Raw genomic sequence first — 13575 nt, forward strand, 5'->3', positions numbered from 1 at the left:
AGGAAACTGCCCAGGAAGATTTTGAGTATCTCCAGAGGACACTCATCAATCTCTCTGGGCAGCTTGTTCCACTGCTCTGTCACCCTAAAAGTAAAGTTTTTTCTAATGTTCATATGGAACTTCCTGTGTTACAGTTTATCCCCATTGCTCCTTGTTCTGTCACTTGGCACCACCAAAAAGAGCCTGGCCCCATTCTCATCCCTTTAGATATCTATAAGCATTGATGAGATCCACTCAATCTTCTCCAGGTTGTGTGACCCCAGGTCTCTGATCCTTTCCTCAGAAGGAAGATGCTCCAGGCCCAGTCATATTTGTGGTCTCCCACTGAACTCTTTCCAGTAGTTCCCTGATTTTCTTGAAGTGAGGAGCCCAGAACTGGGCACAGTACTCAAGACATGGCCTCATCAGGGCAGAGTAGAGGGGGAAAGTCACCTCCCTTAACCTGCTGACTACATTCCTTTTAATGCATCTCAAGATACCATTGGCCTTGTTGGCCGCAAGGGCACACTGCTAGCCCACGGTCAACCTGTTGTCTACCAGGACATCTAGGTCTTCTCAGCAGAGCTCCTTTCCAGCAGGTCAGCCCCCAGCCTGTACTAAAAAAGGTCTACCTTTTTTCTCCCTTCATAGAATCACAGAATTGTAGGGGTAGGAGGGAACCTCCGGAGATCATCTAGTCCAACCACCCTGCCAAATCATCACAGTAACACAGGAAAGTGTCTGGTGGGTTTTGTTTATTATTGCTTCAAAAAGCACAGCCACAGTTACGAAATAATGGGAGATTCAGGATTATACACATACCTGTTCCACATGTACAGAACAAGTTGTCTAGAGGCAAGAAAATTCATTAACACTGTATACCTTATTCATTATGATCATCTAATTTAGAAGGTCTTTTCGTGGATAAATGCATCTGAGAAACAGATGAGAGATTACGCATTTGCTAACATATTCGTGCAGATGAACCTCACACAACAAGAAAACAGGGCCAACCTGCTGAAGCTAGGTTGCAGATTACCACAGACACATTAGATCAGGAATCAGATTCCACTGATTACGACAGCATATACTGTGATTATGGTGGACATGCACATCTTTTACGCAAAGAATTTTCATATATAGAAAATGATTTCATGGTTCGGAAGCTTTTAAAATAATGCTGATTTAATTACAAAATGTTTATGATTAAACAGTAAGCATACAAATTCTTCCTCTTCGTTGTTACAAATTATTACTTTTTTAATGACAACTGTCCCTGTTTCTCAACTTATCTCATCCTTAGTACCAGTTATATCATTATCTGTTGGTAAATAATATCCTTTTTAGCTGTATGGAGACAAACACACACTACGTATAATAATGACCTGTCTTTCCAGAAGCCTCCATTCACATTCTCTGGATCAACTTCAGTACAATTCCTATTCTTTCTCTTACTGTAGAAATTGTATTATTTCCTTTCCAGAAATAGCTAGAATTGGAGGGTGAAGAGACAAGGAAGAAACAGAAGATATCTGCAGGGATGAACAACATTTTATAAACATAGAGGATAACAGTCTCAGAACTGACAACTGGACCGGACCTTTCAAGGATCAGTGGCATTTGCAACTAATTCAGTGCAAAATTTTGGCGTTCTCTTCATCCAGCCATACTCAGCATCCCACAACTGAAATTTTTAATGAAATTCCCACTCACAGTTAAAAAAAAAAAAAAAAAAAAAAAAAAAAAGAACCCAAAAGCAAGTATTGAATATGAATGTGGAAGAGAGGCAATTTGATGTTTGTAATTACCGAGGTAAACTCCACAACCTGCTGAATGTATGCAAACTGGACCCCGGATGGTGTATATAAATCTGACATGCAGAAAGTAAGAGCAGGTATTGAGACTTCTTTCTGGTAGAGCAAGTCATCACAGAGAATCCCTACCATGAGCAACACAGGGGCTTCATTGAAAGGTAAGACTTTTGCTATTCCCTGTCTGATAACTTCTATGTTTAGGTTTTGATTGAATTAAGAAGAAGCTGGAGGGTAACAATTCTAGAAACTAAGTTTTTCCAGCCTCTCAGTTTTCCAATAGTGGTGAAGCTTGCCTCCACCTCAAATTTTAGTGTTCAGTCCTTGGAACTAGAAGGAAGCTTGATCCTCCCTTTATTCAGTCTTCGGTCTCCTGGACTACCTTTGCACTAAGCAGTGTCACAGAAAATTGACTTGAAGGATCTGATACGTGCACACAAAGGACTGGATTCTGACTGCTCCACTACTCACAACAATGGTCAGAAGGCAATGACTTAAAGTCATCATCCACAGAGTCCAGAAGCAATTGAATCATTGGGAAGTAAATGATTTCATAATCACTTTTAACTTTCTAAGCCAGCAAGTCTTGAGTTTTCTTATTCATACAATCATTCCCCAGAACACTGTTCTAACTGGAGGAGATTATTCATGGAGGAGGAGAATGTTTTACTTCAATATTGTGTAAATGGGAGCACATTTCTTGAACTGAGAGCTAGAAAGAAATCCATCATGTGATAACATTAGGGATACTTCTGGTGATTTATGGAGTATATTTGAACTTTGCCTTGAGAGTGAATATAGTGAGCCAATGCATGTAGCAGGTCAATTTTGAGAACCAAAACTCAGAGCACAAAACAGTATTCTTTGAATAATTACATCCATTTACCAAATATTTGCTTTTAAAGTTTTCTATTGTTTTTCTCTGCATATTTTGTTTTGCTGAATTGAAAACTTGACAGTGTTAATATTAAAACTTTTAAGCAGATGAACTTCTGTCTCTTAGGTAATTAGAAGGCCCTTGTATCAGTTTCAGAAGTTCAGGAGAAAAGTTGAATATTGCCTGTTTTCTTAGTAGTAGGTAATTTAGGGTTAAATTCTAAATAGGAAAGCAGCACAGATGCTGGAAGTCTTCTGAAAGAACTCCCAGGACAATCAAAACCTTTAAAAAGTGACCTAACCACCTTCCCACAAAATTAATTTGAATTCCAAATGTTTGCAAAGAAGGAAAGGACCTGTGGGAGGAAGAGAGAAAACCAAAGCAAAAAAAAAAAAAGGAGAGAGAGAGAGAGAGAGAGAAAGAGTAATCTACTTTCTAAAGAAGTTTGTTTTTCTTTCTTTCATTTATCATTACATAATAAAGTCAAGCACAGTAGGTAGAGATTTTGGAATATAGTGTACCGTAACACAGGTTACCATATCTCCTCAAACTCTGTAGGAGGTTCTGCTATACGGGTAGGATGATGGAGGGGAGAAAGAATAATCTAAGGTCAGTGCTTTCATCTTCTGTTTATTTTCAAGAGTCAGCTCATTGGATACTCTGAGCCGTGTGGCTGAGCACAGCCAACATCCCTGCATGCTGATCATTTGCCTCTGATAGCTATTTCCAAATGCATGCTTTCGTCAATATGTTCCCATTTTGGTTTGTTCCAAACCTGAACAGGTTTGTTGCTGGCGGTTCTTCTGGTATCCAACATGCTTCTGACCAAGGAAGGAGTGACCTCCTTGCCAATCTGCTCCAGTGGATCTGTCAACTGCCAAGTTTCCCTTGGGGAGCTTTTTGATCGGGCAGTTAGACTTTCACACTACATACACTTCCTCTCTTCAGAAATTTTCAATGAATTTGTAAGTACTTTCTATTTTCTTGGGAGTGAGAACATGCAAAATCCACTTCAGTGTTTTTTGAGCACAAACATATTAATATATGAAACTTTTAAGTATGTAAACAAATATGACTGTGGCATAGACAGTGATCATAGAATCATAGAATGGCTTAGGTCAGAAGGGATCTTAAAGATCATCAGACTCCAACCCCACTGCTATGGGCAGGGCTGCCAACCACTAGATCAGGCTGCCCAAGGCCTCATGCAACCTGATCTTGAACACCTCCAGGAGTATTATGGTTTCATAATATAGTCTTAAAGGTGGCTTACAGTGCTGGCCATTGCTAAGATCCCCAACATTCTAATAAAAGATACAATTTTCCTATCATTCGTTATGTATGAAATAAGTTTGTGTTTCTTTAACTGTAAATACTCACCAGAAACTTCTGACCTTTACAGAATAAAAGTAGTGATAGAATCACAGAATCATAGAATCGCTCAGGTTGGAAAAGACCTTGAAGATCATCGAGTCCAACCACAACCTAGCCATACTACCCTAACTCTAACAACCCTCTGCTAAATCATGTCCCTGAGCACCACATCCAAATGGTTTTTAAACACATCCAGGGATGGTGACTCAACCACATCCCTGGGGGGCCCACTGCAGTGCTTAACAACCCTCTCTGTAAAGCAGTTTTTCCTGATACCCAACCTAAACCTCCCCTGGTGCAACTTGAGGCCAAAAGCAATGGAACAACAATAGGTTAGTATAATGTTTGAATTGCAGCTCTACTTATTTATATTAAAAAAAACCTCTCCTTGATGATCTGCAGGATGAACGCTATGCTCAGGGTCGGGGTTTCATTACAAAAGCTGTTAATGGCTGCCACACTTCCTCCTTAACCACTCCTGAAGATAAGGAGCAAACTCAGCAGATTCATGTAAGTCCTACATCTAATGCCAATGACTGTGAGACGGAGTGTGGGAAAAAAAAAGAGGGAGGAAAAAGACTAGAGAGGGGGCAGACAGAGACAGAGGGAAATCAGATCTTTTAGAATGAAATAAAGCCAGAAAGAAAAAAGCCAAGACATCTGCAGATGCTAAGTTTCAGACTGTACAGAATATACAAGACCAGTGACTCATTTTTCTGTATGTTGCTTTCAGACATTGCATCTTACTTCCAATTACAACCTAACCTCATGGAGCAAAGCCAGTTATTGTGCTTCTACAGTATTCAGAATGCTACAAGCTCTGAACATTATTTTAAAACACCTTATAGACAACTATAACAAACATAAAAATACATTGGCTATATAGTGAATATTGTATGTAGGCAAAGGAAAATGGTTTACTGGAACTGAAGACACTGACATTACCTAGAAAATGCTAAATATTTACTTTTGCAGTTAATAGAAGGCAAAAATGGTCACATCATCATTCAAAGACAAAGACAGTAGAGTAAAACACTGCAAAATACTTGCAAAGAGAAACCTGTACATACATCAATTTCATAATGACTTAAAAATGAAGATAGTCTTGTTTGGCCTATGCTCACAGATAAAATTTGAAAATACCCTGGAGAAAAAAAAAAAAATAAGCACAGGTGTATGAATGTGAATGTATCAGGGAGAAATTTTTATCAGTTTCACAGCAGTAATAGCCTTGCAGTGCCAGAATAACCATCTGGGTATATAAAAAGTCTGGTTGTGTTCAGATGCAGAGTATCTAGCAAAGAAGAAATGGTTGAACATTACCATAACCATAAGCTTTATGAATTTTCATTTGCCCACAAGAAAGAACAATTTTCAAAATCAGAGAGCTATTGCTAGAAGCACCATTGTTCAAAGGGGAAGGCAGATGAGTTATGCAGAAGTAATAAAAGCTATTTAGTGGTTAACAATAATTTCCATTTTCCATTCCATACTAAACTTAAAAAAATGAAAATCGTTGGATTATAAAATGTTCATTAAAATCAGATAAAATTTTTCACTTTTTTTTTTTTTTGCAAAGACATGAAATATAGTTCTGCCTACTAGTTTGTAAAGTGGAGAGGATTTATAGATATTTTCCATAAAATTACTGTAACTGCGCTAATATTGCACACAATAACAACAATGACATATATCAAAAATTGCACAGATATCTAAGATAGGCTGTAGGGAGCAGTCAGTGGAGTAAATTCCCAAATTTCTGCATTTGAGGACATTGCTTTAATTGCCTCCTAATGCTGCCAGCATATAGCTTCCTATTTTAACTACCTTTTCTTAACATGGATGACCAGCACGAAGAGCTACTGAATTTGATACTGGGAGTGCTGCGTTCCTGGAATGATCCCCTGATCCATCTGGCCTCTGAAGTGCAAAGAATCAAAGAAGCTCCAGATACCATCCTCTGGAAGGCTGTAGAGATTGAGGAGCAAAACAAGAGGCTTTTAGAAGGAATGGAGAAAATCGTTGGGCGGGTAAGTATTAGGTCCTTACAGTCCTTCCAGCTTATTGGTGCAAAGAAGCCATGTGCAGTGACTGGATCTCTCTACTTGAAGAGGAAAGAAAACAGTAGATAAGAAGGGGGGGGAAAGGGAGATAAGATAGCTAAAAAGTTCTCAGATTCAGCTATAACTTTTTCTGCTCTCTTGTGATTTCTAAAAAGAGAACATGATGTGATTGTACAGCACAACACAACACAACTCTCAGTCCTGCTTCAAGAGAAAGTGTGATCATCAGGATTGGAAGCCTTCATTTCATCTCTGGGCATTTTTGAATTTCAAACTTGTGTAGCACGTGTCCGTATTTTTGCACATCCACATAGTTATGGGTATTTATAAGCTTATTTCTATATACATGTAAGTATTGTGTATAGTTTTTGGAAATGGATAGTATGTTTAGAACTGTTCTGGAAGTCTGGCCTATTGTGATGGTACATAACAAAGTCCTACCAGTCTGGTTCAGTCTCCAGTTCCACCACACTGGTTCTTTGGAACTATGAGTCTGACTTGGCTCCCCCTACACTTGGAGACTTAGAAAACAAAGCTGTTGTTTGACAAAACCCAAAGTAGAATACTCCTTGTTATCAGCAATTGATCAAAAAGCCTTCTTGAATAAAATCAACTCCAGTCTGTTTATTTTTAAAGAGGCCCTCAGTAGTCCCTATACATCAATCTGTCAGTGAGCTATATGTTAATAGCAAGTTCTCAGTTCACCAGCTTTTGCTTTAGAGCAGTTGAATAGCATTAAGAGCACCACCATCCCTGTATCTACCATCTTCTGCTGGATTACACTGGGTTTCTCTCTTTCATTTTGGTGTCTATTTACTCAGAAACCTTACCTCATTCAGGCCACAAATGCATTTATCAATGTAATCAAGTACATCTCTATCCCATATCCAGGTGTAAAAAGGTGGGAATCCAAGACAACAGTAGAAGACAAGCGCTGCTACAGTTATACTGTCATCACCTTCTCATTCACATTATTTACTGAAGGGAACCCCCTTCTGTACAAGGAGGTAGAAGACAAGACTGAAAAATTTGTTACTGTCAAGCCATGTTTTTGAGTGATTGCAGATCTGTTTTTCTTTTTTTTTTTCCATTTGCTTAAACTAAGTGAAAGAAGCTTCACAGATATTCTGCTGTATGCATTCAGAAAACATAGCTTGTGAAAAATAAGATTCACCAGTACCACTAAGCACAGATTTCCTTCCTCCTATGAAGGGTAGATTTCTGTGATATGAGAAAATGAATGATTGCCTCTTTCAAAAGAGGAGACTTAAACCAATCTTCTCCTTGGATTCTAGCTCATTAAACAAGTTCCTACACGTAGCTTTCTAGCATTAGAGGTCACTATGTCAGTCACAGTTTTTATTGTCTTTCTGTTTTTTCTTTAGTGGTATACAAAAATGAGAGATTTGCCTGGTAGCACGTTCTACAAGGCTGCATGTATCTGAGAGACCACCTAAGAGACGCACTGAGGCAAAGCTGGAGACACAAAGAAGTTCTAAGAACAAGGGCTTACAATGACTTTAAGGTGAAGGAAGCCAAAAAGAGAGATGCCACTGATGAATCCAGGCACAAAGGAAGGTTTGATTTATCTGCAAAGTCTAATTCCATTAGACATTGCTAACAAACTAGTTCTAAGAACACTTACAGCCTAAGCTTACAAATTTTAAGGAAATAAACTGAAATATCTGGTGGAAATTCAATCAAAATCTGCTTGAGGATATATAGAACACTATGCAGAACAGAGGGAGCCATAACAGGAAACACTTTACAAGCTGTACACTATTAACTAGCGTTCCTCAAGGCCAATATTTCTTAATTCTCTGTTCTACACCCAGTCAGATTGATTATCATCTCTTACAGTACGATTATGTCTCTCTAGATTCATTCTGGCGATGCTGGAAATGAAGTTTTCTCTCAGTGGGACGGCCTTCCATCCCTGCAACTCGCTGATGAGGACTCCAGACTCTTTGCTTTTTACAACCTGCTGCATTGCCTCCGCAGAGATTCCCACAAAATCGACAACTATCTTAAAGTTTTGAAGTGCCGCCTAATCCATGATAACAATTGCTAAGTACCTCTGGGCTGCATAACTCACCGCAACCATTCACCGTGGTGTTCTTGTTGCTTTGCCACTTTTCCTTGCGAACTTTATGAAAAGCCACATCGTACGGCACCAGGATCATCAGTAACTTTCAGGCATGCTTGTGTGAATTCTGGCTGCAACTCTCAGTGCCATTTATCTTAGTGTTTAAAATGCTGCAAGTCACTCGTGTAACAAGAATAAACTCCTCTGCCTAATTTCCTCACTTAGTAGCATTTCACTGATAAGTTGATCGTGTAGATACAAATAAAAATATTATTAAATTCAAAATCACATAACGTCAAGTGGTATCCAAAAAAATAGCTGGGATGGCTTACACCTCTAGCAAAACCTTTTCCTTTTGGATCTCATCTCCAACTACTGATAAATGACAGGATATCTTGCTTTCATTTCTCTTTGCGTGTCTCTAAAAACAGGGAACAAAAGAGAGAGGACATCAAAGCAAAATATTCACCTATCACACTAAATTACCCTAGACTAAAAGTATGGGCTGAAATGCAAGATATGCTGATACATGCCTTCAATCAGGTACAAAAACTGTCTTGAGTAGGGGACAGAAACGTAAGAAAGCCTGGCTAACAGAGCCACTGATTCCATATGCAACTGTACAGAGCATGAAGACACATCTGGAATTTTAAGAACAGATCCATATTTCTCTATTGACTGTCTGGGGAAAAAGCATTTCCAAAGGAAATCTCATTACTTTAAGTGACTACCTGAGGGCAAAAGGAACCAATAGGTTTCAACTAGTAGGTCCCAGTAGGAAGTGCAAGGCATCCAGTCAGGATCTTATCCACCTACTCTCCACATTCCTCACAAGTGATGTGGTGGTTGCAGATGCCCAGAAAACTTTCTAGCTATAAACAGGCATTAGTTGAGCTAAACTGTCTGCTGTCCTGAATCCAAAGCATCTCCATTCATTTTGTACTTAGACACACCCAGTTTTCAAAGTTTTCCTTTTGAAACACAAGTAAAGCATCATAAAATAACAAAATTAGCACAGCCCTAATAGTTATTTACCTCTATATAAATGTCCATATACACAAAATGTACATAGTAGTAAATAGGTACTATGTAAATAATGAGTAAATGTAAGAGATTAGATAATACAAACTGCAGAAAAGGTTTGATTTCAACCATCTTCAAAAGGGATAAAATGATACTTGCAATTATAATCATACACATATGTTTATTATAGTCTTTTAATCTGTTCAAGTTTTCAATTACTGATTTCCTCAGATTTTATCTGGGTAAGTGTAAACCGATCCCATTTGTAATGTAGGCAAAATCATCTGCACAGCAAATTCCTTGTTAGACAGTCACAACTGATAACTTTCATAAATTCCAAAATACACAAAATTTGTGGCATACACAACAGCAGTTTAACAACGCACAGCTGTACATCAACACAGCCATAGAAGCAAATGGTAAAATTTGCCAAGCAAAATGCAAGTGCCCAGACTGGAATTTAATGTGATAATAATATTCAATTTTCTTTTAAAATGCCAGTTGTTAAAAAAAAAAAGAAAAAAAAAAAAAGAAAAAAAAAGCATTTTAAAGGGAAAAAAAAGAAGGAAAAGCTCCTTTATAATTATCACAAGTGCTTAGAATTACAGTGTGAGATCTTATTCAAAAGAAAACATGAATAATGGGACAGCTCTGTATTGAGCTGGAGAAATGATTATGTCTCACTGAGTAAACTCCTACCTCAAAATCTCTTTGCAATTCAAAAGCAACTTGATTAATAGGGCAGACATTCATAATTTTACACTTATATGACTAGATCTAAAACAATTACTTTCATCAACTGCCTAAAAATTACAGTGCTAAAACAATTGTTTAAAACTTGCATGCGCTGGTTTTATTCAAGCTTGTTCTGGTACAAATATGTGTTTTTAATTTCATAAAGAAGGATAGAAAAGAATGGCAAAAAAAAAAAAAGATTCTAAAGATCTGAAAAGCAACTGTTTAGCTAAAGAGGTATTTAAAGCTGATTTGGTTAATATTCTGAGTCATCACAGCTGTCATAGAGACAGAAAGCTGCTGAACCCCACGAGCACATTGAAAGCTACCACCTTCATTGTCAAGAGTCTTGGCACAGACAATGCCTTCAGAATGCAGTTGCTGCTCTGAATGTTCAGACCACAATACAGGCAATTGGCAATTCTCTTTTTTTCAGAAGCTAGTAAAGGCAGTACATTCTTATCTCACTGATACTTTGTTGATTAACACGTTTGTAAGACCTGAGCAACCATTGTCTTTCATCCAATAAAAACAGTTACATAGCCAATCTCTTATTTTATACAACGAGTTAACGAGCATGTTATTTCAAAATGAAAGAAACTTACCAATTAGTCAGAGTTTTATTCCAAATGTGTTAAATTCTAGATATGCCAGGTTTTCAGCATTCAAAACATCTAGTTTTCTGATTATTTATTCAATACCCAGACAGGTGATATTTAAATCTCTGCTGCTTTATTTACTCCTGTCCATTTAAGATGGCTTAGTGACAGAAGTAAAGGTAAGGAAAGGTCCAGATGACTGAAATATAGGCTCAATTCTGGTTCCTTTAAAAATGATATTCAAGCTTCCACAGATGGCACTAAATTTTAGATAAGACCTCATGACATGAAATCTAAATGGTATGAAGGTCAAAGTAATTTATCACTGGGGGCATTTATCACCGAACACAACAGAGCAATAGGGATATGCAGAGTGAAAATCTAACTTACTATTCATGACTTGTATCTAGAGTCTAGGATTATAGCCAACCTTTGGATCAAACAAAGAATTTTAAGGTTGATCTTAAAGCCAATAAGAGAAGATTTAACTGACTGTGTTTGTCGTTTGGAATCAGATGTTGAACTAGTAATGTGAAAATCTTTTTAGTGTGTGTGTTTTTTGTTTTTTTTTTTTTTCTTAAGGTCCTAAAGAAAGCTTGCAATTGTTGAACTCCTATTAGCAAAAAAAAAGAGACTTGGCAACTCACCTGTACAATACAGTTTACTTGCACAATATTATTTCAAAGGCAATCCACAATGCTAGCAACAAGGGATAAACAAAACCACACACACCACCTACATTTAATTTCTGAACAACAGGAATTCTCCAAGGGCTACATTTTAAACTGATTATGCTTATTATAAATAAAAAGTGTATGAGCAACAAATTAAGTCAGAGATTTTAACACAGTAATCATGCTTATGTATATATCCATACACTATAGAAATGAAAATACTGCAATCATACATGGGAATAACACCACAGACACACATTTCCACTGAAATTATTGGATTTACTGACCTATGAAGCTACTTACACATGCCTGTTTGCATCTTGAGTTCTTAATGACCTGTGGCTGCAAATTATTGCAGGAAATCCTGAAGACTCAAGCTGACCTTCAAAATTCAATTCAATTGAAATTTAATACTGACTATCAATAGGTTTATACTAAGCAATAAAATGAGGTTTTAAACTAGTTTTAAAATATAGTAATACCTTTTTGAAGTTTCCTATGCTGTACCATCTTATAGCAGTCGTTAGCAATTAAATTAAGTTTAAATAAACACCAATGTCTGAAAACAACAGGAACATCAACCATGGAGTTTTACCTTTTTTTTTTCCTCCCCAGAGAACTCAGTGAAGCATAAATACACATAAACGTTCATCAAGAAAACTGACGTTCCTACTTATTCTATTTATATTTCTATTTACAAATGACAATGACTATCAGCTAACATTACAACAACATCTACTATCCCTGGAATTGTAAAGCTATAATTAGAGACATTACTCCATACTTGAGCATTAAAAAATGTGTATTTTCTGGCAGTAATTTTTCTTTTCATTTATTAGAATAGGAGGAGGAGATGAAAGCAGGGTAATGGTGCTTAATGTTCACTTAACTATATTTTTTCTTATTTATTTTTTTCACCACAACTGGAAGCGGTAAAAATTGTCCCGATTTCTAGTGAAAAAATGCTCAGAGACTTCTCCCATTTTCTTTGAAATTTTGTTATTTTTTAAGGACTCAAGGACAGATTCTGTGGAACGTCAAGAAAATATAATGCCATTTTAAAGGATAATGGAGAGACCACCTTTAAATCAGTAATTTTTTCATGCACTGGTAAAAAAATCAAACCCTGCCACTTGCTTTGTCACTAATTCTTTTTATACTATAACATTTAGCATTTAAATCATTTGAGAAGCACTAGAATCTCATGCTAACACTCTGCCTTTGTGGGAAAAATAAGTTGTGATAGTATACTGCCTTCTAACTCACATGTCCAAACAAGAATTGCAAGGTATCTCTCTTCCCCTTCCCTTTCTCCACTTCCCTTCCCCCCTCTCCTTTCCCTTTCCCTATCTCTTCCCTTCTCTTTTCTACCCCATTCCCTCTTCCCTCTTCCTCAGTCCCCCCTCTCCCTTTTGCCTTTTCCCTTCCCTTCCCCCTTCCTCTCATTTCCCCTCTCTTCCCCATTCCTTACCCTTTCTCCTTCTACTCCCCAGAGTTCTTTTCTCGTTTGTTAGGGTTATATATCTCAATATTGGCCAATACACACCTTTCTATATTTCTTCACCAATGCACAGCATGAATGGTAACAAACTAAGTGAAAGGAGGATATAGAAGCTTTCATGGTCACGGAAACACTTGGTCATTGGCTCAAGAACAGACTTACAGAGATGAATGTTCATTTCTTACCAACTGACACTGAGCCTCACTAAAAGTCCTGAGGAAGTGTCTTGGACTTTTACAGGAAACTCATATATTTCACAACCATTTCAAAAATGATGGCAGAGACACTAGACAAAACTTGTTCAAGAATAAGTTCACTGCAAATATGTATTCCCATTTTATCCAGACTGCTACCAAAAAGTGCTTCATCAAGCATAAAAACGAACTGCATTTACCAACAAGATTTTATAGAAGTAGTACCTCAAAAATTCACTTCTGTCAAACATCGGCACACTAATTATGGGAACACTTTTCGTCTTTTAATAAATTACAGGCTTCATTACACTGAAGAGTACAGATCAATTATTAAATCACGAGTGACAATGTGAGTCATCAGAAATGCAAAGAGCTCTCACTCTGACATGTCAAAGAAACTATAAAGCTCGTATCATTTGTATCAGACACCACATGTTGCAAAGGAGCTTGCAGAATACAAAATACGTAACATACGTGTACACTCAATTATTAGGAATTAGTTTGTGTGCTAAATGAGTAACTGTAAAAATATTCCTATTCACTGATGGATTTTTTTTTCCACTATCAAGCTGACTACCTCCCTGCAGAATTCAGTGTTAAATGTATCAAAAGTTAATAAAGCTTATTGCAATTTTTACAGTATTATCAGAATACACAGA

The 13575-nt window shown here is 37.2% G+C and overlaps 1 protein-coding gene across 1 annotated transcript; it reads left to right on the forward strand.

Annotated features, from left to right (window-relative positions):
* The first annotated feature begins 1895 nt into the window (after positions 1-1895).
* On the forward strand, positions 1896-8410 carry PRL (prolactin). The gene is given in 5 exon segments (NM_001303186.1): positions 1896-1951; positions 3451-3632; positions 4444-4551; positions 5892-6071; positions 7984-8410. Coding segments are annotated over 5 exon segments (690 nt in total). The 5' UTR covers positions 1896-1923; the 3' UTR covers positions 8176-8410.
* The last annotated feature ends 5165 nt before the right edge of the window (positions 8411-13575 follow it).

This window comes from Meleagris gallopavo, chromosome 3, assembly GCF_905368555.1.
Source record: "Meleagris gallopavo chromosome 3, MGAL_WU_HG_1.1, whole genome shotgun sequence".
In the NCBI taxonomy this organism is placed as follows: Eukaryota; Metazoa; Chordata; class Aves; order Galliformes; family Phasianidae; genus Meleagris; species Meleagris gallopavo.